Raw genomic sequence first — 24379 nt, 5'->3', positions numbered from 1 at the left:
CAATAGAGAGTTTTTCAAAAGATGTCCTAACCAGGCATTTGAATTCTGTATTACCAAGCATTAATTTTACATGAGGTGGTAAAAAATCAACAAAAATTAACACTTCTGCATCTCAAAATTCACTTGCCATGATATTGTCAGCTGAAGGCTCTCTCTTGATTTTTTTTGAGTGGTGGGATCATTTGTGATGCCATATCATACTATGCCTCTTTGCACAAAGAGGCATATCATACTATGCCTCTTTGTGCAAAAAATTGTGGGACGTGTTCTAAATTCCAAACTAAGGTTAAAAAAAAACAAAAAACATCTGTCTGATACTTAATACTTATGGAGTTGTTCCATTTGAATTTAAAAAAATGGCTGTGCAGTTTCAAATGGCAAAAAATTATAAAAATAATTAAAAAAATCATAATAAAATAAATGGATATACACCTAGTACGAATAAATATTTTACTAGGTACACATCTGCTTATTCTTATATATTTGTTTTTTATTATTTTATGATTTTTTTTACTATTCAAAAGTCAGTTGCCATTTCTTAAAATGACAGAAGTTGTCTAAGTTCTTTAATGTGTAAGCTTCAGACGATACAAAAGTTTGTTGGCAGGGTGGTTAAGGACAGTAATGAGGGTAAGCTACTCCAAGGTCAAACAAGATGAAATAAAAAAAATTAGGCAGATGGGCTGAGAAATGGCAGTTGAAATTTAACATTGACAAATGCAAGGTACTGCATTTGGGTACCTTGCATTTGCCAATCCCAGATTAACATATTAAAATAATCCCAGATTAACATATACCAACTGTGTTTTACTACACTTAGGATAGTGGAAAAGGAAAAAGATCAGGGGCTAATTGTGCAGTCAGATATGAACTTTTCTGAGCAATGCAGACATGCTTCCAGGACAGCTCATGGGCTTTTTTTCTGGTGGCCTCAATTTAGGAAGGATGTATTTCTGTTGGTATGGGTGCAGAGAAGGGACCAGTGATGTCAATTTTTTGATGGATACTATATAAGCTTACTTTCTTGCATCATATGTCACTACTACTACTAATAATAATATCTTTGCTTCCAATTAATCCACACACACACACACACACACACACTGTACTGGTATGCATAATTCACACAGATTCTATACTGGTATGCATTTGGGAATGAAATGTAAAAGATTTCATTCCCAAATTAAAACAAAACAAAAAAAAGTGGTATGTCTGCCAAGTTGTTAGGCAAGGTTGGATTTTCCAAGGTGCAGTTACTCAGAGTCCCCAAGGGAATGATTGTCTCAGAACAGTAGGATTTCTGTGTGTCCAGAGGTCCCTATGACCTTATTTTAGGGCTTCTAAATATATGTGTGCCAGTCTATGTGACCTGTCATTGGTTGAAGGGCGAATATGATTAATTGAACTATTTGAAGATATGTTAATCTTTAGATCACAAACCCTTTGGAATTGAATGCCCTTGTGAAAGTACTTCTATGCTCAAAAATTTGATCCCTTTCACTTTTTTTGGCATATGAGAAAATAAACAGAATGCCAATATGCCATTAGGGAGCATATGAGCAACTTTTGGTAAGACAAAAGAAAAAAAAAAAAAGAATTGGGGACAGAATAATAATAAGTGCTTTCATTATGATAGCTTTGAAGTACTCTAATAACTCTGAAGGTGAAATGAAAAAAATCAAAATAGTAAACTAATATGAAAAAAAAAATAGTTAGTCGCACCTACTGGGAGTTCTTTTTCATTAAACCCACTCTGTGACCCTATGAAATGGATAATATACAGTACTGTATATATTAACCATAGGTAGTCATTACCATATTTAATGGGGAGATTCCTTCTGGTAGTAAAACAGTATTAACATATTAAATTTAATATAAATAGTTTATAATATCAACTCTTTCTTACAGATTAATTATCTTTCTTACAGATTAATTACCCAGCAGAGCCTCATTTAATATCATTTAAACATTGAAGATGTCTGAAACAGTAGTTAATTTCCATAACAATGAACTGTCAGTTCCTCTTCCTATCCAGACTTTTTTGTGGAGACAAGCTAGGTAAGCTGCGTTTGCTTTGATTAAATTATATTAAATAATATTCATTGATTAATGAATATTATTTATTATTGATATTAACTGCCTCCAAGCATGTGCTCATAACTGTAAGTATATTTTGTCTGTAGACATGTGTGTTTACAGGCTAATTTTTATGTTATGTGGACTGGTAAACCCGGAATAAATTAGGGGCGCTATGTCCTCTGTATGAGGTCTTTAGAAATAACTGTAGTCATTGATGGGAATCAAACTCAAGCCTCTGCAAATGATTGGCATACAGTGATGTATCGTTCTAGTGAGGCTGTGATGTAGGGTGTAATCAATAAATACAGTAGAACCCTATTAAGAAGTTTTCCAAGGGAGTGGAGGTTTAGAATTTCTTATGAGGGAAACTTCTTAGAAGGGAAAATGATCTAAGGGTATGAAATATTAAGTACTAATTCAGATATTATAAATATTATGACATCGTTTTTCTTTTAAAGCATTTCTTTTTATTCCTTTGGAGTTCATCTTTCCAACTATAACTCTTCAAATTAAAAAAATATAATATCATTAGTATAATCAGTATAATTAATTATTATTATACTCATATAATCAGTATAATTAATATTTGTAGCGTTAAAATAAAACTGCAAAGGAGGGATGAATAATTAGGGCCAACATGGTAGATAGACAAAATAAGGTTATTCTTTAAAGAATTACCAAAAATACTAATGACAATCTACAGAAATAAATAAATTAAGAACCTGCAGATAAATGAACCACTAGGTGGCAGTGATCACAGTGTGTTGAAGTGGGATTTACTCAAGGAGGTAACTACCATCAGAGGTAAAGGGAAGGGTTTTTGTTTTCGTAAAGGCGACTATGATGGTCTGAGACAGTATTTAAATTCTATACAGTGGGACCAACTGATGATGTTACCAACAGCAAACTCAAAATGGGAAGCATTCAAGGAACTAATCTTGGTGGCTACCAGGCTTTACATACCAACTAAGAAATATTGTTCAAGGTTTAGGCCTAAATGGTTGTCAGATGGACTAATGAGACATGTGGCAGAGAAGAAAAATGCATGGGATACATACAAATTAATGGGTGACATGGAAGCCTATGATAGATATAAGTTGGTCTGTAACCAAGTCACAAAGGAGATTAGGCAGGCAAAGGCAGACTACGAAAAATCCTTGGCAAAGGATGCAAAGAAAAACAGAAAGGAGTTCTTTACATACTTGAACTCGAGAAGGAAAGGGATGAATCAGATTGGTCCACTGGATATTGATGGTTCAACAGTTGAGGATCCTGCTCAGGTGGCTAACAATCTAAACGAGTATTTTGCATCTACATTCACGCATGAGGAGTTATTCAGGAAGGAGAATGATGTAGGTAAAGTAAACATTGGCAGTGAGCTGGATGATTTTGTAATAACTGAGAGGAAAGTGGAGGAGAGATTGTTGAGGATAAACATAAAAAAGGCACCTGGGGTGGATGGGATCTATCCAGTTATATTAAAGGAGGCAGCAAAGGAAGTATGCAAACCCCTAGCCATAATTATGAGAGCTTCTTTGGACTCAGGGGAGGTACCCATAGACTGGAGATGTGCAAATGTAACCCCAATTCACTAAGGAGGATCAAAGGCTGACACAAGTAATTATAGACCTGTTAGTTTAACTTCTGTTCCAGGTAAATTAATGGAGGCACTGGTTAAAGAAGCACTGCAGGATCATCTAGACAAGAATTCAGTTATAGCTCAGACGCAGCATGGTTTTGTTAAGGGCAGGTCTTGCCTGACCAATTTGATTGGATACTATGATGTAGTCACAAAAGAACTGGATGCAGGGAATAACTTTGATATTATATATTTGGATCTTAGAAAGGCTTTTGATACTGTTGCACATGGAAGACTGCTGCACAAATTGGAGCAGTGTGGCATTGGAGGCAAATTGCTGCTATGGATAAGGGGATGGTTGAGTGGCAGAAGACAGAGAGTGGTAATCAATGGACACTGCTCAACGTGGACTAATGTTATTAGTGGAGTTCCTCAAGGTTCAGTGTTGGGTCCATTGTTGTTTTCGGTGTTTATGAATGATATTGATGATGGGATATCAAGTTTAATGTCTAAGTTTGCAGATGATACAAAGGTTGGCAGGGTCGTTAAGGACACTACTGACGCTATGCTGCTGCAACAGGATCTGGAAAGGTTGAACAGATGGGCTGAGAGCTGGCAAATGAAGTTTAACATTGACAAATGTAAAGTACTACATATGGGTAACAGTAACCCCAGAGCAATGTATCAACTCTGCGGTACTACACTGACAGTGGTGGAGAATGAAAAGGACCTGGGGGTAATTGTGCAGGCAGATATGAAGTTCTCTGAGCAGTGCAGACGAGCTGCAAGAGTAGCTCATGGTGTCTTGTCAATGATATACAGGAATTTTTCTAGCAGGGATAAGGAGGTGATTATTCCCTTGTATAAGGCAATGGTTAGGCCACATCTTGAGTACTGTATACAGGTCTGGAGGCCTCATTTCAAGAAGGATGTAGAGCTGCTGGAACGGGTACAGAGAAGGGCAACAAGATTAGTAAATGGAACAAAGGGTTGCTCTTATGAAGAAAGGCTTAAGTTTTGCAAATTACAGAGTCTGGAGACTAGGCACCGGCGAGGTGATCTGATAGAGGTGTATAAGGCTTTGAATGGTTTGAGCATGCTCAATGCCAATGGGATTCTTCATCTTTCTCAGAATAATCACCTCAGAGGGCATAAATTCAAATTGAGGAAGGACGGATGTCGGATAGATGTGCGGAAATTTGCCTTTGGCCAGCGGGTGGTTGGTTGGTGGAACCGACTTCCATCACTTGTTGTTGAAGTTGATAGCCTAAACAAATTTAAAGCTCAACTGGACAGGTATTTCGAACGAACGGAGGGGTGAAATGGGAGAGGGTTTTTTTTTTGGCTGATGCTGAATAAGCTTGCTTTCTTGCATCATATGCCTCTACTAATGCTAATGCTAATGCTAAATACAATATTATAAATTTAGCTTTCAACAAACTTTAAAAGGTCCAATTACAATAAGACACAGCAACAATCCACTAAGTAATTCAAAACTATTTAGAACCATTAGAATTTAGTGGCAGTTCAGTGGCACTTCACTGTGCTTCAAGTGGTTGATGCTATCCAATTATAGATATTGATGAAAACAATTCAGATATGTCATTTCCATTATATAAAAATGTTTATATTGTTTAATATTTTTTTAATATAAAAATAAAGAATTTCTATATTTAAAAAACATATTAAGTGGGAAAATGTCATTATAATAATACACTGTGTATTCTTTATCACACACTTTTTATGCAGGAAAGTTTTTTACCTGGGAAACCTTAAGTGGGAAAATAATACATTACAATATACACAATTGGAATTAAAAAGGGGAAAACTTCTTATGCAGGAATTTCTTATCTGGTTTCTAGTGTATATGGATTTTAATTAATAAATCAGTTTTTAGATTCATATATTTAAAAAATTTTATTTTTAAAAATATTATATGTTTTAAAAATTTCCTTACAACCTTTTAGTCAATGGAACTTATAGATAATATATTTTGATGAATATTCTGATTGACTTACTAATGAAGATGTTTCCTCTGGGAATTACTTTAATATATATATTTTTTCTATTTTGGTTGTTTTTTTAAACTGTTGTCTTTGAGCCCTTCTGCTGCTTGTAGAGTTTTTGAATCGCTGCTAAGCTAGTGGTTATGGAGTTTTCTTGCTGAAAAACTGGTTATCTGCTAAAAAAAAAAAAAAAAAAAGTATTAATCATCTAGTAAGTTCATAATATCCTAGCAGCTAAAAAATATTTGTGAGTTTTTTATTTGACGAGTAACACAGGCCAGTAAATTACTAGCGGATTAGCACTGACAAAATGCTATTGGCCTTCATTGATCAAATGGAAAGTTTCAAGATAGTTTGAGTTGACAGGGTTAATGGATTTCTTTGTTACATTGAAAGAATAGAGGTAGTTATTATTTAACAGGAGAGATTTATCATTCTTTTTTTAGGATTGACCAAATATGAGCAGATTTTCAACAGAAAATTTTTGTATTTCATGTATACTTTAGATTTATTTTGATGTGGTATAGTATACATGTGTGTGTGTGTGTGTAAGTAAATATTATATTTAAAAAAAATTTTTTCTAGCCCATTTATACGTCCAAAATTTGGAAAACTCCATGAAGCTTCATGTATGGTAAGTGAAGCCAATTTATTCTCAAATATACTATTAGTTTAAAGCATAACACTATCAGCCTATTAAACTTGTATAACTTCAAAGCCAATACAGTGCTTCTTTGTATACATAGCCGATAACAAACCTTAATATTCAAGAAATGTGAGGGAGCATAATTTTTTTTTTCACATTGCAAAGAACTTGCCATAAGTTGTTTCATTTATTACATTAAACAGCACTCTTTCGTATGAGCATGCCATTTGTTTGTGATGTAATGGCTGAGTCAACTTAGAAATTGATTTCCCTTTAAATTATTGCTACTCAAGCTTTGTTAATTGTTTTGTATAAAGAATGATTTCGAGTTGCATATCATAAGTTGTACAGTACCGGGGGGGGGGAATTCAAGAAAGATTTGTATTCACCCAGAAGTAGTTGTGATAGAAGGGTGAGACAAATACCATGCATTACACTTTTTCAACAAAGTCACAAGATAAAATGACACATTTTTGCTACCTCTCAATAGACTTCTGCAGGCCAGTTTTGTAGGTCCTATGACTGTCCTTCAAACCATAATGTGGCAGCAGAAATTACCTCATCATCAGCAGCAAAGTGTTTCCATGAAGAAAGGACTTTAGGGCAGGAAAGAGGAAGAAATCTGAGGGTGCAAGTTGGGGAATAAGCAGGATGAATGCAGAAATATTTCAAATCCACATTCATGGGCACATCTCACTGCAGCATATGAGGCATGTGCAGGGGCATCATTATGGAGTATGTGCACACCTTTTGATAGCTTTACCTATTGTTTTTTTCTTTTATAGCAGCACACAGCTTTCTGAGGCAGTTGGAATGTACTTTGCTGTCACAGTATACAGTCATTTTGAAGATAATCTATTAGTATTACACCATGCTGTTCCCAAAAAACTGACAGAATTACCTTGCCAGCACTTGGTTGTGCCTTTGCCTTCTTTGGGAGGAGTGGAAATTCTGCATGCTTCCATTGTTTTGATATTTGTTTACTTTCAGGATTATAGTGAAGGATCCAAGTTTCATCCATGGTGACGTGCCATGAAAAAACTCCTCTTGCTTTTCCTGGCACATTGACAACATTTCATGGGCACATTCTGCCCTTTGCTTCTTCTGTATGAGGTTAGAAGTCTGGAAACCCATCTGGTAGACACTTTACTCTTATGCAACTGTTGATGTATCCTTCACAGACCTTATATTAATTTGTAGCTCTGCAACTAGTTGTTTGATGTTAATATGGCAATCTTCCAGGATTAATGCCTCAATTTTTGCAACACTCTCTTCTGTTATGGCAGTTGCTGGGCATCCTCGTATTTCTTCATCATGCACTGAGGTTCTTCCACATTTGAATTGTTTATACTTGCATCAACACTGTAACCTGGGCAGTCTTCTCCATAAACAGTAACCATTTCTTCATGTATTGTTTTGGGGCCCCCTTGCAGAAAGAGGAACCGAATCACGATCTGTATTCCACTTTATCCATTGTGACATTTGACTTCATTTAGTGTTGATAATTAAATAAATGAATTGCAAGGTTGAAACCAAAATTTGTGGTTGCTACAGAGATTTCAAGGTATCAAACAAAAAATTTTCATCTTTCTATCACAACTACTTTTGGATGAATACAAATCTTTTTTTGAACTCCCCCCTCATAGATTTTGGACAACAAAAGTAATTAAATGGTCACTGGAATAGTGTAATTTTTTAAAAAAGAGTGTTAGTTTGTGATATAATTTCTGATATCAGAGAAAAAGGATGGAAAGCTGACAGAGTTATAACATTGGAATACAGTAGCACAGTTTATACGAATTCAGAAAATACAATTAAAAAACACCTTGATTTATGTGATACCACTGCCTGCACTTAGTCTGTTGGAAGATAGTGCAGGTCAGCAAAACCTCTAATGTGATAATACAAGTATTGTTCAATATCAGTGTGACTGACTTTTACAAACATGGATTTTGGAGCACATCATGTAAACAAGACACACATGTGCTAAAAAATATGTGGCATATTTGTAGTGCTATTGTTGGGTTTAATTCATCCAGTTTGAACTGCATTTTTTCCCTTTTTTACCAAATGAAGTGAATTAGAGCAGCACACACAAATAGTTTTTCTTATTTACGTAAGCCTTTGCCATTGCTTTCCATGCTGCATTCTGTTATGAATAATAATTGTGTTATTATACAATGTGAGTTTTTGCTGAAACCTATACATTCTTGCCGCAGCCTAAATGTAGGAAGCATTACTCATATGCATTTATTTTCTGAATGTACCATGTCACTTTTTTTTTTCACTTTATTTTCTATATTTGTAAAAGAATGCATTTTACAATTACAGAAGACAAAATTGTTGTCTTTGCATCTTTTTTTTCTGATAATGAATGTCATGAAACTTTAATATCATTCTTCTGAAAAGAATGTCATGAAACTTTAATATCATTATTCTGAAAAATTATACTGTTTTAGAGAAAAATCCTAAGAGTATTTTCAATTCCTTTTGTTGCCAGAAATTTTGACATGCAGGTCTGAATCACTTTGTATAAAGATGTACTTAATCATGGGTTCGTACTTTGTTCTTTTCAGTAGTATCAAATAAAACTGCTGTATTTAACAACACCTGAAGCAAAACGTTTTTGTTTAATTTTTTTTATTTGACGTAATCCAAATAGGACATTGTCGTACACACAGTAGACCATTTTTTCACTGCTTTGGATATGTAGAGGGAAGAAAGATATGGCAGAAGGGAGGGAGGGGATGTTATACTTTTAATTGTGAAATATCTCAATTCAAGAAGAAGCTATCCAGTAGATAAGAATATTGAGTTAAGTCTGTTGTGACATAAATACAGTAAACCCTTGCTAGTCTGGATTAATTTGGGGGGGGGGGAGGTCATCCGGATTAAGCAATAATCTGGATTAGTGAAGTAAAAGATAGCCCTAAAACACAAAAAGATTTAGAACAAAAATAAATAAACAATTTAATGATGTAAGTAGTGGTGATGAAAATAAATAAAAATACATCACTGTAGATCCTTTATTTAAAAACTATAAAAAAGACAATACTGTTGGCATTGCACGCCAGCGCCACTTGATCATTGCTGTGAATACCACTTAAATACAGCTTCTTCTAGCAACACTTTTGGCTTTTTTAATGGCTGTCTATTTGATTCACTGCTTTTATCACTCCCCACATCGAATTTTAAAGCAAATGCCTTTATAGGTTCTTTTGTTTTTAAATATCCAACACAGTCTGTTGGCCAGTACCAAATTCTTCAGCAATTTTTTTCCAGGAACACCATTTTCAAGTTGCTCTATCACTTAAACTTGTTAATGATAGTTAAAGTAACGTGTTTTCTTTTTATTCCACTTTTCAATTCTTTAGAACCCAGAGAGAGACAGAACATCCGTCCGACTCAGAGTCATCAATGATACTGAATAACAAGCAAGACAATGTAACGTATGTTCTATCTCACTCTGTGCAGTCAGAGGGATTCATCTGGCTTCCTAACTCCTGTGTGTCTTTCAAAGTCCTCAATTGTGAACAGAATTTTTCATATTTTGATCCTGATTATCTGACATCCGGATTAACTGTAACCGGATTAGCAAGGGTTTACTGTAATGGTAAAGTGAAAATGAGTTTGGAAGTGCTACAGTCCATATGAATGAGTGATGAAATAGAGGCTATTTATACAGACAGATGGAATGGACAACCACATATATGTTATCATGGGGAACTTCCATTTTCCCAAGATAGATTAGGATGTGTGGGACATCTGCCAGCAGCAGTATATTTCTTGTTTGATTCTGCTTCTTATAAATGTTAGCAAAACTGAGCTAATTAATTTCTAATTTCTGAGCTTGTCTACAGATTACACATTTTCTCTAGAAATGGGAGTTGTGCACATTTTTTGTAACACAAGCAAAAAAAAAAGATGTGAAGCCTAATTTGCGACATTGAATTGTGCAGTGCAGGGCATTGTAATGCCCCCTGTGCTCTACAAACAAGCAAGGCTTCTCTGAAAAGAGATGTAGCATTAGCATTAGTAGAGGCATATGATGCAAGAAAGCAAGCTTATTCAGCATCAGCCAAAAAAAAAAAAAAACACAACCACTACTCCCATTTCATCCCTCCGTTCGTTCGAAATACCTGTCCAGTTGAGCCTTAAATTTGTTTAGGCTATCAACTTCAACAACAAGTGATGGAAGTCTATTCCACAAACCAACTGCCCACTGGCTAAAGGCAAATTTCCGCACATCTATCCGACATCCGTCCTTCCTCAATTTGAATTTATGCCCTCTCAGGTGATTATTCTGAGCAAGAGGAAGAATCCCATCGGCATTGAGCATGCTCAAGCCATTCAAAGCCTTATACACCTCTATCAAATCACCTCGCTGATGCCTAGTCTCCAGACTCTGTAATTTGCAAAACTTAAGCCTTTCTTCATAAGAGCAACCCTTTGTTTCATTCACTAATCTTGTTGCCCTTCTCTGTACTCATTCCAGCAGCTCTACATCCTTCTTGAAATGAGGCCTCCAGACCTGTATACAGTACTCAAGGTGTGGCCTGACCAATGCCTTATACAAGGGAATAATCACATCCCTATCCCTGCTAGAAAAATTCCTGTATATCATTGACAAGACACCATGAGCTACTCTTGCAGCTCGTCTGCACTGCTCAGAGAACTTCATATCTGCCTGCACAATTACCCCCAGGTCCTTTTCATTCTCCACCACTGTCAGTGTAGTACCACAGAGTTGATACGTTGATCTGGGGTTACTGTTTCCCATATGTAGTACTTTACATTTGTCAATGTTAAACTTCATTTGCCACCTCTCAGCCCATCTGCTCAACCTTTCCAGATCCTGTTGCAGCAGCATAGCATCAGTAGTGTCCTTAACAACCCTGCCAACCTTTGTATCGTCTGCAAACTTGGACATTAAGCTTGATATACCATCATCAGTATCATTTATAAATACAGAAAACAACAATGGACCCAACACTGAACCCTGAGGAACTCCACTAATAACATTAGTCCACGTTGAGCAGTGTCCATTGATTACCACTCTCTGTCTTCTGCCACTCAACCATCCCTTTATCCTTAGCAACAATTTGCCTCCAATGCCACACTGCTCCAATTTGTGCAGCAGTCTTCCATGCGCAACAGTATCAAAAGCCTTTCTAAGATCCAAATATATAATATCAAAGTTATTCCCTGCATCCAGTTCTTTTGTGACTACATCATAGTATCCAATCAAATTGGTCAGACAAGACCTGCCCTTAACAAAACCATGCTGTGTCTGAGCTATAACTGAATCCTTGTCTAGATGATCCTGCAGTGCTTCTTTAACCAGTGCCTTCATTAATTTATCTGGAACTGAAGTTAAACTAACAGGCCTGTAATTACTTGTGTCAGCCTTTGATCCTCCTTTGTGAATTGGGGTTACATTTGCACATTTCCAGTCTATGGGTACATCCCCTGAGTCCAAAGAAGCCCTCATAATTATGGCTAGGGGTTTGCTTACTTCCTTTGCTGCCTCCTTTAATATAACTGGATAGATCCCATCCATCCCAGGTGCCTTTTTTATGTTTATCCTCAACAATTTGTCCTCCACTTTCCTCTCAGTTATTAGAAAATCATCTAGCTCACTGCCAATGTTTACTTCACCTACGACATTCCCCTTCCTGAATAACTCCTCATGTGTGATTGTAGATGCAAAATACTTGTTTAGATTGTTAGCCACCTGAGCAGGATCCTCAAGTGTTGAACCATCAACATCCAGTGGACCAATCTGATTCATCCCTTTCCTTCTTGAGTTTAAATAGGTAAAGAACTCTTTTCTGTTTTTCTTTGCATCCTTTGCCAAGGATTTCTCATAATCTGCCTTTGCCTTCCTAATCTCCTTTGTAACTTGGTTACAGACCAACTTATATCTATCATAGGCTTCCATGTCACTCATTAATTTGTTTCATAACACAATTGTATGTATCCCATGCATTTTTCTTCTCTGCCATATGTCTCATTAGTTCATCTGACAACCATTTAGGCCTGAACCGTGAACAATATTTCTTGGTTGGTATGTAAAGCCTGATAGCTTCCAAGATTAGTTCCTTGAATGCTTCCCATTTTGAATTTGCTGTTGGTAACACCATCAGTTGGTCCCACTGTAATGAATTTAAATACTGTCTCAGACCATCATAGTCGCCTTTACGAAAGCAAAAACCCTTCCCTTTACCTCTGATGGTAGTTACCTCCTTGAGTAAATCCCACTTCAGCACACTGTGATCATTGCCACCTAGTGTTCCTTTATCTGCAGATTCTTAATGCATATAGAATCACTACTGATAATCAGATCAAGAGTATTACTCCCTCTAGTTGCCTCCCGAACATGCTGGTGTAGAAAACAATCATCCAATAAATCCACAAAAGTCTTGCTAGTGTGTGAGTGACCAACCCACAAATTCCAGTCAATATCTGGGAAATTAAAATCCCCCATTATAAGACTCTCTGATTTACTAGCCCATTCTATTTCCCTGTACAGTATCTTATTATACTTATCAGAGTCATTAGGCCTATAGCACACTCCTACTCTCAATTTTGATTTACCTATGCTTATGTCACACCAAACTGACTCGACACTGCATTGTCCATCGATGTCGACTGGCTTCACTTCCTTGGATTTTATGTGTTTCTTAACTAATAGCATAACCCCTCCTACCTTCCTATCCTGTCTATCCTTTCTTTAGACGTTGTACTCCCCAAATTCCAGTTCTGCATTCCTTATATCTGTGTGATGCCACGTCTCTGATATCCCAACAATATCTGTCTTGGATGTTTTGAGCAATACCTCAAATTCATCATATTTATTTACTAAACTCCTAGCATTGGTGTACATGCAAGTATACATGCACCTGTTTCTATTCTTAGCTACCCTAACACAACCCATGTGTTTACTTTTACCGCAATGACTTCCAACAGTTTCTGAAATATCCTGTATCTTGTTTTTCAGGCTTCTGCTCATTCCAATAGAAGCAGTGCAAGAATCTCTTTCACCTCTGCCAGTGGCTACTGTTAATCTATTAGTCTTTGTCTCCCCCAAGCTAGCAGTTTTCCGACCCACCTAACACTGCCTCCATAGCATCAGCAAATATTCTTGCACTCTTTCTATTTAAGTGTATCCCATCCCTGTAGAAGCAGTCTCTCCTGTTAACAAGTACAGTCCAGGCTGAAAAAAATTCTACCCCTTGAGCCTTGCACAATCTTTCCACGGCCGAATTGATCGACAAGGCTCTCATCATATACTCCCTCCTATCGTGTCTGGGCAGAATTGCAGACACTTTCAAATTCAACCCTACTTCACGGTTTTTTTTCAACAGTGACCTGTACTTGTTAAGTAATTCCGCTGGTCTTCTACTCTTAATATCATTAGTGCCAACGTGTACAACTATATCACCTTTTGTGCCCTTAAAAGATGATATCCGCTCTACGTCATCAACCTTTGCCCCTGGCAGACATACCCTGGTCCTGTTCCACCTATCCATTTTACAAAGCATGTTCCTCGTTTCCCTGACAATAGTGTCACCAACAACTACTAGTTCCTGTGGGCCAGCGCATTCTGCCTTGGGGGCTGCCTCTGTGTTGCAAGATGACCAAGTGCATGCTCTGGCGTTGATGTGGGCAGCTGAGAGCTTGATGGGCCCCTCAGTTTATTTCCTTCGAGGGCATCCACCCTGTCCTTCAAGGTCTCATATAGGCCCATAACAACGCTGAGTTGTCGCTTAATTTCCTTGCTCTCCTTGCATCGTGCACCCACAATGACATCCCCCATGGCAGTATCATGTCCCGTACCCGATTGCTCCGCAAACATCAAGCAAACAGTGCATCTTAAAAGGCTGTGATTCAGAGTGCAACTGCCCCCTCAGTTCTCCCCTGAGCCACAGCACTCCCATTAGCTTGAGCCTTTTGCTTTGCTGCTCTGGTCTAAGTCATGATTTCGATTTAATGTCAATAAAATTACAATTTCAGAACAAAATTAAAACCTTAAACTTGTATCCTAACACAGTTATAACGCCATATTTATTTTTCAGTATCGAGTGTTATCTACGAGTTCCCTTTATATAACTTCCGTATCAAGTTTTGTATTAATTATTTGTTACGTTTGTACTCTAAGTCGTTATATATGTAGAAAATATATAACAACTATATATATATATATAGTCGTTATATATATACAACAAGATTAATAGATTTACTGATTAATTGACAATATTATATTATGCACTATACTATACAAAGCTAATGCTATTGAATTCCGGATACGCTGTATCGTGTTACAATGGCGGTAATTACAAACGGTAGTTCTACGGACTCTTAAGTATTGATTAACTTCCAAATCTCGCTGTCTCAATTTAGAATAAACTAAGGATCCTGACCAGGTCTATAGCTACTTACAGATAATAATTTGATATAACAATTGATTAATAAATCAGCTAAATACGGTTAAAATGTTAAAATGTATATCTATCTTACTTATTGTGAATTATGTGGTGCTACTCCTTTCCCCCTATATGCCTGTTTCAGTGTTTATTTGTCATTGGTAGGAGAATAGGCTAGGTACATCATTGGTTTAGCATCTGATAATCCAGCTGATGTACCAACTGATGAGTTTAATTATTTTAACTCACAAGATGACAGATTTCAATAGCTGTGAAACTAGTTTCCTAAACAAACCTGATCAATTGCTGTGAGCTTGTATGTTCATTACAAATTGGCTCCTCATTAAATGCTATGATCTGTGGGCCTCTGGTGCACATATTTTTAGAGCCATTTTTTAATGTTTGCCATTTGGCAAACATTAAAAAGTGGTCTCAATTAATATTAATTTGAACATACTATGCGTTTGAGATCAATGTGACAGGAGCATATAACACAATAAATTATGCAATTAATTTTTGCTCTGGATTGCTTAAGTCACATTTATAAATAACAGAAAATTTTATAATATTGCAAAGTATTACACTTCCCCACCCAGCTACATCATAATGCCACCCGGCTGGCAAAATTTTATGGGGAGAATACTGGCCTGAAATGGTTTAAATAAAGAACATCCACCATGCTGTTTTAATATATCTTATATTGAAAAACATGTTATATTATAAAAACTTTACAAAACAGTTTGAAATAATAAGAATTGATATATTTTTAGTTCTTGAAAAAAAAAAAAAAATGAAATCACATCAATCAGCAAAATACATAAAATCACTTGATTCACATTTTGCACTTCTTCTTTGTCTGTCGTTTATACCTCACTTCTGGGGCATCTCTTGTCAATATCCTCGGCAATAGTCAGCTAGCATTGCAGAGTTCCATTTGTCTTGGTATTGTTTCTCTATCACCGAGATGTCCTGATGGTATCTCTGCCAATATTCATCACTTAATGTGCCACAGATGTCTGGGAAAAAAAGTCCAAATGGGAGTGAAGAACGTGTATTTTTAATGACATGTTGAGAAAGCAGCTTAATTTATAATATGATGACAGAAGGTTTTTCACAAGCTATTTATAGTTATCTGCTCTGTTGTTTCCCAGAAAGTTTGTTGTTACAAGATTGAAAGCATCACAGGACACTTTCTCATCACCATGGAGGATCTGGTTAAAGTGTTCATCATAAAATTGAAGCCTCATTAGGTCCCAGTTTTGTGTGTGTGTTTGGGAGGGGGTTACTGGATCTTGCTTGGCTCAACTAGTGGATTCTAATGGACATTTTTGATGTGAAAATATCTTTGGCAGCACGTACTACATTTTCGGACTGAAGCAAAACCAATTGGTAATTTTCTCACAGAAATGATGCAAATGATGTCTTTTCCCTCTCTTAGTATGAATGATGCTAAATCAGTCACTAACGTTGATTTGGTAGAGTAAGTAGTGAGCATGAGAATATTACGTTACATCTTTCATACTGAGAGATGGAAATGACATCACTTCCTAAATGACGCTGAGTCACTAACATCGATTTGGGAGAGTAAGTAGTGGGTAGTAATATTATGCAAGAATAAAAGCTTTCCCCGCTTAACATTAACTGGTTAATAGTTACCCACTAACTATTACTAGTTAATTTTAGTAGTAATAACTACTAACATTAACTAACAGCAAATAGGAGGAATATTCGCTGGATCCTTAAAAATAGTTAGTAGTAATGATAGTTAATATTTTAACTGTGGTAACTGGAAGAATTAGTAGTAATAGTAGTCATTAACTGTTATTACTACTAACAACTCTTCCAGTGTTGGACTTCTTAAGTTTTTGCTCAGTCAAAAACAACAAGTCTAGTATGGACATATGCTTGGCTCAGACTGACTGATGTGTCTTTGGCATATTGGTGCTAAAGATGCATCAGTCGTGGCCAAACACAATTTGACCTTGAGGTACACAAACTGTACCTCAAGGCCAAATTTCCCCCAAAATCAAGCAAAACGTTCTGAAGTGACATGTATAGTATTATTAAAACTAGAGCTAATAATCCATTTTAACTGTCATATTCGTATTTAGCACATTAATATTTTAGCTGCCGACCAGCTTAATAAATCTAATATTCTATTATTATGTTGCTGTGAAAAACTGGATGCAAGAAATAGTTTTGATAATAATGCATTTCTTTAAGGGTATCGATACAGTACCACAGAAATACTTTTTGTATAAATTGGAAAAATGTGCTGTTGGCAGGAAAGTGTACTATGCCATAAAAAAGGCTGTTAAATGTTATTAGACAGATGTTTGTTAAAATGGCTATTTCCTTGAGTGGACTGGTGTCATGAGGAGTTCTTCAGAGTTCAGTATTTCTATCTTTCTCTCTTTCATTATTTCTTAATGACATTGCTGAAGGCATAGGAGGCTTGATGTCAAAGTTTGCGGACATTACAATTGGGAGGGTGGTGAATGCTAGTAACCAAGGTAGTATGTGCCTTCAACAAATATGTTGATAAATTGTTTAGCTGGTCTGAAAAATGAAACCCTGTATTTTCCAATATTGTATGTATAATTAAAATACAATATTGTGAAAAATGTTGGGTTTTATATTTGTGTAATAGTAAACCAAGAATATCTTTTTACTTAGGAAACAATAAATTTAAGCCTTTTAGAAAAATAGTCTTCGGAGTAAATATCGTAAATGTGCAACTCACATGAAATTTTATCAAAAGTATAACATGCTATTAGGACAGCTCATGGTGTTTTATCTGTAATGTAAGGAAATCTGCTGCTAATAGGGTCAGAAAAGTAATTATTCCTCTTAAGTATGAAGGCCTTGGTTTCTTGATGCCCCCTCTTTTTTTTTTTTAATTTTCCATAAATGCTATATTTCGCACCTCTGATTTCAAAGAAAGAGCATATTAGTATGGTAATGGCTAAATGATATAGGGAAGTGGACTTTTACTGCATCTCTTAGAGAAAAAAAGAAGGAAAGGAGGGAGAAAAAAACTCAATCACTTACTTCTCCATCACCAAAAAGTGACTATCCAGTTCTTATTTGAACTTTAGCAAACCTACCTTGACCACCATGGCAAGCAGTTCCTTCCAGTGATCTACAATACATTGGCCAAAAGTTAGCTTCATGATATCCAGCCTTCTGTTATTCCTGAAAATTTTATATTTGTGACCACTGATTCTTGTTTTTTCTTCTACCAGTAAAAATATACCTCTCTCTCTCATTAATTTTGTTTATATCCTACAGGCCTTGTATATCTCAATCAGGTATCTTCAGAGATGGCTAGTTGTCAAGCTTGACACTCTGCACTTCCTCAGCCATTCTGCACATTAGCATTAGTAGAGGCATACGATGCAAGAAAGCAAGCTTATGCACCATCAGCCAAAAAAAATAAAATAAAATGAAACCTCCCATTTCACCCCTTCATTCATTCCAAATGCCTGTCCAGCTCAGCCTTAAATTTATTTTGGCTATCCGCTTCCACAACAAAAGATGGAAGTCTGTCCCACCAATCACCACCTGCTGGCTAAAGGCAAATTTCCACACATCTATTCTACAACTGTCTTTCCTCAATTTGAATCTATGCCCCCTCAGGTTCTTAATATGAGCAAGAGGAAGAATCCCATCAGCATTCAGCTTGCTCAACCCATTCAAGGCCTTATACAACCTTGCAGGTGCCTACTCTCACGGCACTGCAGTTTGCAGAACTTAAGCCTTTCTTGGTAAGTGCACCCCCTTTGTTCCCCTCACCAATCTTGTTGCCCTTCTTTGTACTCATTCTAGCAACTTTACATCCTTCCTAAAATGAGGCTTCCAGACCTACATGCAGTACTCAAGGAGGGACCTGACCATTGCCCCTGACCAGTGGAAGTCTATCTAGGTCACTCTGAAGAAGCTCTGCTTGGCGGCGATCATTAACTACTCTACTGATCTTTACATCATCTGCAAGTTTAAACCTCACGCCCTCCATCCCTTCATAGACGTCATTTTTTTTTTTTTTTTTTTTTGGTAGTTGGTGCATAGGCTTCTGTGGCCATAATGCACTTCCCAAGGTTTTTGCAGCACTTTGATCCAAGCCCGAGGCGGGAATCAAACCCGCGACCTTTGGGTTGCCAGGCAGGCACTTTACCCACCCGGCTAGCCCGGTCGGCATATGTCATTTAAGATGATCAAAAACAACAGTGGTCCCAATACTGATCCTTGGGAAACCTCACTACTTACATTAACCCAATATCAACCCTCTGCCTGGTGCCCTCAAGCCATCATGCTATCCATTTAAACATTTTCCCTATGATTCCAGCGTGCTCCAACTTATAAAGTAACCACTCATGTGGGATTGAGTCAAATGCTTTGCTGAAATCCAAATAAACAATGTCGAAATTATTTTCTAAATTCAGCTCACGAGTGACCTGTCAAAATGGCTAACCAGATTTGTTAAACATGATTTTCCCTTTACAAAACCATGCTGTGTATCCTACAGGATTTCATTTCCATCTAAATGATCCTGAATTCCACCCTTGATCATTGCCTCCATGATTTTCCCTACTACTGAAGTTAGACTGGCAGGTCTGTAATTACCTGTTACACTCCTAGAACCACCTTTATGTTCCAATTTACACCAATCCAACGGAATCTCTCCTGTCCAGTGATGCTCTCATAACTAGCCTTAATGGTTCAATGCACTCACTTGACGCCTCCTTTAAGATTATAGGGTATATGTCATCAAGCACAGGACCCTTACTCGCCCGTATGTGCAAAAGTTCTCATTAAATAATCATTTGAAATTTCAACATCATTAATTACATTTTTTTAAACTTCACTTCCACAATATCTCATTGATACAAGGGTTTTTTTTTATGTAAATATCAATGCAAAGTAACTGTTGAGTTTATCTGCAACTTCAGCTACGTTATCTAATACTATCCCACGTCCATTACATAAGGGTCCAATCTGATTTGTCCTTCTGTTCTTCACATTTATATATGTGAAGAATTCTTAACTGCTCTCTCCCATACTCAGTAAAGATACTATAGTGAAAGTTATACTTCGCTTAATAAAACGTCTTTCTCCTTCAGAAAATGATGAACATAATTCAACCATGAAAGACCAACATGGAACAGAACATCAGTGTTCCGCAAATTCTTTCCAAAATAAGAAATTGCCTGACTCCAATGAGATTTTAAAAGATGAACTTGAGTCTGAAATTAATGAAATACTTTTAACTATTTTTTCTAAAAAAAAAAGTTCGAAGCCTAGAAAATATGGACTGAGATTGTCTACGATTATCTCAGTACGAGAATAGAATCCGAAAGGGCATTTTCTGCCGCTAATCAAATACTGTATATACCAAAATTAGATCCATTTTAAACGATCATACTATTGATTGCTTATGTTTCTTAAGAGCTCGCTTTATTTGGACAGGTGGTGTGGATGCTTAAACATAACTAAACTTTGCAGTAACAATATGTATTTTTTTGTTTTTAGAATAACTGTATTTTAATGATTTTTTTCAGAATATTTATTATTGCAATAAAAGTGTATTTAAAACACGAATGCAAGTAATTACAGTACTTGTTTTTTTCCTTACTTTATTGCACTTAATTGTCATCAAAATTTAGTGAGAAAAATGTTTGCTTTTGGAATACAAGTATTAATACTGGTATCCTGGTTTCATAAATTAAAAATACTGAAATACTGGTATTAAGATTTTGACTGGTATCGTAAGTCCTAGCCTTCAGCAAAGAACACGGTATTTTAAATGCAGCCTCAGCATCATCTTATATAAAGGGAGCAATGACATCATTTTTCCTGCTTGAAGAGGTCTTGTATATAACATGTAATTTTCCTTGGTGATTTTAATGTTCACAACTCACCCGGCATCATATTTCTAGTCACATGGACTCAACCGTTTAAGATGCTGACGCTTTTGCAATAACTAATGACCTTTCTTCTTCATTTACCAACCAGAACACCAAACAATCCTAACCACACACTCACCTGCAGTCTTGATTTTTTTCTCATGAACAAACATTCCAAGTATGCTGTCGAGGCAAGTAGTCCTCTTGGCGCCTCAGATTAACTTGGGAATGGTCCCTTCTCCAGTGGAGCCTTTCTCTCTTGGACATTCTTAGACTTGTGTTGTTTGGCCTTACAAGAATGCAAAATGGGACGATCTTCGAGATTTCTATACTTCTTTTCCTTGGTTAGATTACTGTTTTAAATCTTCTGATATCAGTTTTTGCTCAATTCGTGACAGTGAAATAATTCTTATAAGGATGAAATCCTTTATTCCACACCTACATTAAAATCGTGTCCTTTATCTAAACTTTGGTTTTTTCAATAAATGTGCTAAGGCTGTTCATAATTGCTGACATTCAAATCTTCAGGTTCATTTTCTGCCTACACTAAAGCTTGCAACAATTGTAGAGCAGTTCAAAATTGATTTTGAACAGGGAGTAGAACAATCTTTTTTTTGTACAAATTTTGTAGTCAAATTCTGGGCTCTTGCCATAGCTATTGGTTGCAACTTTTGCTCCTCCCTATTCCCACCCCTGTTAAAACCTGATGGTTCTATTGCCTCTTCAGATAAAGATATGGCTGACTTACTAGCATCCTACTTTTTTTCTAACTCTTGTATTGATGATTTTGGTAAACCACTTCCTATCATCCCCAGTACATTCCACTGAATGCCTCCTGTGGCCTCCATCATGAGGATGTCAGAAGAAATTTGAGCAGTCATGATGATCCAAGTCCTAATAGTATTTCTACACTTGTTCTCAAAACCTGTGCTCCTGAGTTTGTTTCTATTGTATCACTTTTTATTCTTTCTTACTTATTCCACTGGTGTTTTTTCTTCTGCTTGGAAATTTCTAGCCAGTTCCTAAAAAAAGGGTGACAGATCCTTCCCACTCAATTATTGTCTCATTGCATTTACCTCTACTCGTTTCTTCACTCATTCCAAAGTAATGGAGAAATTAACCAGCAACTTCTTAATATCTCAGTCTTCCATCTGATTAATTATCACTAATATGGATTCCATTAGTGTTGATCACCTGTGATATATTTTGGTTTATGTTACATCTATGGACAAATTAAATGGAAAAGTTTCGATTTAATTTGGTCATAGGTGAAAGTGAAGTAGTTGCGTTTCACATTTCTAAAGCTTTTGATTGTGTTTGGCATTAAGGTCTTCTAAACAAGTTTCCATCTAACCAACAGGTTTTTGTAATTGGGTGGTTTTCTCTCTTCCAGAGATGGTAGATGCCACTCTGTCATCTAACTTCTCCACAAATGGTGTTCCCCAAGATTCAATTCTTTCTCCCATTCTCTTCCCTTTCTGTCTTATATATATTAATGACCTTCTTCCACTGACAGGAAATTGTATTTGTTACTTTGCTGATGATAGCATATTTCATCTTACCTTCCAGTTTGAGAAACCTTGTCCTGCACATCTTCTACTTCTGGAATATCCACACCAATTCCTTAAATGCCAATTTACAGGTAATTCTCCAATAGGGCAAAGATGACTTAGTTGATCTCAATCCTTCTAAAACTTAGTCCTGTCTTATATTCAACTTATCCCTTACAAAAACAACCAAACCACATAGAAATTAATATTACAACTGTTTCAATTACAAATGTATATGATCACAAAGATCTAGGAGTTGTTTTTGATAAAAATCTTTCCTTTAATTCTCACTATGTATATGTTGCTAAAAAATTCAAAAAGCAAAATGGCTAATAAAGAAAGAAACAGCAGCTATTCAAGGCAAAAAAACAAACAGCCATAAATCATGTTTAGAGATGCCTCTTTCCTAGTCTGTTATGCCTCTGAAATCTGTTCTGGTTCTCCTCAAGTTACCGTCAAGAAATTCCTTTCCCTGGAGTATTTGGTTCTTAGATGGCTGAATAGTAAACTTCGTTTTCTCCATACAATATCCAGGCAACAGCTTTATGAAAACTTGAATACAAAGCCTTTGCAACAGATGGTCAACGAATTTGGAGTCATGCTTCTTGCAAAGTTAATTACCTCTGCAAGCGATTCACCACACTTAGCCAACACAATAGCTTCCCCAACAGAGAAAATTTCAAGAAACCAGCAACAATTCAAATCCAAACTCTCCAGATGCAAACAAATGGACAAAATGTGCCCCAATGCATTCCTTCACCTCATAAATTGTCACAACGTTGATTGCAAGAGGTTGCTCAACTCTGAAGCCTACAGGAGTCAGATTTCCAATCAAATGATGACAAATAAAAAAAAACAGCAGCCTGCCTGCAACCCAGTAAATGCATTCGAGAGCAAAAGGTGATGTTCTGCAATATATTTTTTTGATCATTATAATTTCTCTTCATTGTTAGTGTACGAGGTGCTACCCAAAAGTTCCCGAAATGCATTTATAAAATAAATTAGACTCAGCCTTGATCTTATTGTCACCTTCAAAGTAACTCCCCCCCCCTTGAGAGTGTAAACACCAAGAATGCATCCTGAAAGTCCTTCGTCATAGCATTAGCATTAGCATTAGTAGAGGCATATGATGCAAGAAAGCAAGCTTATTCAGCATCAGCCAAAAAAAAAAAAAAAAAACAACCACTACTCCCATTTCACCCCTCAATTCGTTCGAAATACCTCTCCAGCTGAGCCTTAAATTTGTTTAGGCTATCAACTTCAACAACAAGCGATGGAAGTCTATTCCACAAACCAACTGCCCGCTGGCTAAAGGCGAATTTCCGCACATCTATCCGACATCCGTCCTTCCTCAATTTGAATTTATGCCCTCTCAGGTGATTATTCTGAGCAAGAGGAAGAATCCCATCGGCATTGAGCATGCTCAAGCCATTCAAAGCCTTGTACACCTCTATCAGATCACCTCGGCGATGCCTAGTCTCCAGGCTCTGTAATTTGCAAAACTTAAGCCTTTCTTCGTAAGAGCAACCCTTTGTTCCATTCACTAATCTTGTTGCCCTTCTCTGTAGAACGATTCCCAATCGGGCGGTGAGTGTGTCAGTCTAGTGATTTTGTGCTCTTACATTTCCTTTAATTTCAAGTGCAATTATGCAACCAAGTGTAGATTATTTCGGATATCCTGAAAGCTAAAGATGTCATCTATACAAAAGTTCCAACTATCGGCCCCGAATTTTTGAGGTAAACTTACTTTTGATAATTTTAGATAGACATAATTATATGCTTTAGCAGTAGTGACCGGATGCACGTGTATCATAGCACTTAGAGCGAATGCCACCCTGCTGCACGTACTCGCAATTAGGCTAATCCCTGCCTCGAGCAACAAGGCTCCAAACCTCTGCCTTTTGTTTCTCAGGAAATAGAAAGTAGCTAATAGTGCACCGTGTTTGTTGTTTACTTGTTTGAACTTAAGAAGGGCAAGCTATACAATAAGGTAATTTATCTACAGAGCTTACAAATTTACCCTACTTGATCATTTATTTTCAATGTATGTAAATATATTTTTCTAAAACATTGAAGTCAGCCTCCAAAAAATCGCCAACTTAGTTCAGCCCCTATTTGACCACTTACTTGTGGTTTTTTGGCAATTACAACGAGCTCTGCTTCAACTTACTACGAGTAGAAAATCGTTTA

General features: G+C 36.5%; 1 protein-coding gene across 1 annotated transcript in view; it reads left to right on the top strand.

The window, feature by feature from the left end:
* The window catches only part of unc80 (unc80, NALCN channel complex subunit), a 1843891-nt gene that overhangs the window by 74067 nt on the left and 1745445 nt on the right, over positions 1 to 24379 (top strand). Inside the window, exons 3-4 of the mRNA XM_090378420.1 lie at positions 1929 to 2058; positions 6250 to 6298. Of these exons, the coding sequence (XP_090234546.1) occupies positions 1976 to 2058; positions 6250 to 6298 (132 nt within the window). The 5' untranslated portion in view covers positions 1929 to 1975. The remainder of the gene's footprint in view (positions 1 to 1928; positions 2059 to 6249; positions 6299 to 24379) is intronic.

The sequence above is a fragment of the Mastigoproctus giganteus genome, chromosome 7 (genome assembly GCF_048544385.1).
Source record: "Mastigoproctus giganteus isolate SK-2022 chromosome 7, ASM4854438v1, whole genome shotgun sequence".
NCBI classification, from domain to species: Eukaryota; Metazoa; Arthropoda; class Arachnida; order Uropygi; family Thelyphonidae; genus Mastigoproctus; species Mastigoproctus giganteus.
The sequence above is the reverse complement of the archived record's forward strand: the minus strand, read 5'-3'. Positions and strand labels throughout refer to the sequence as shown.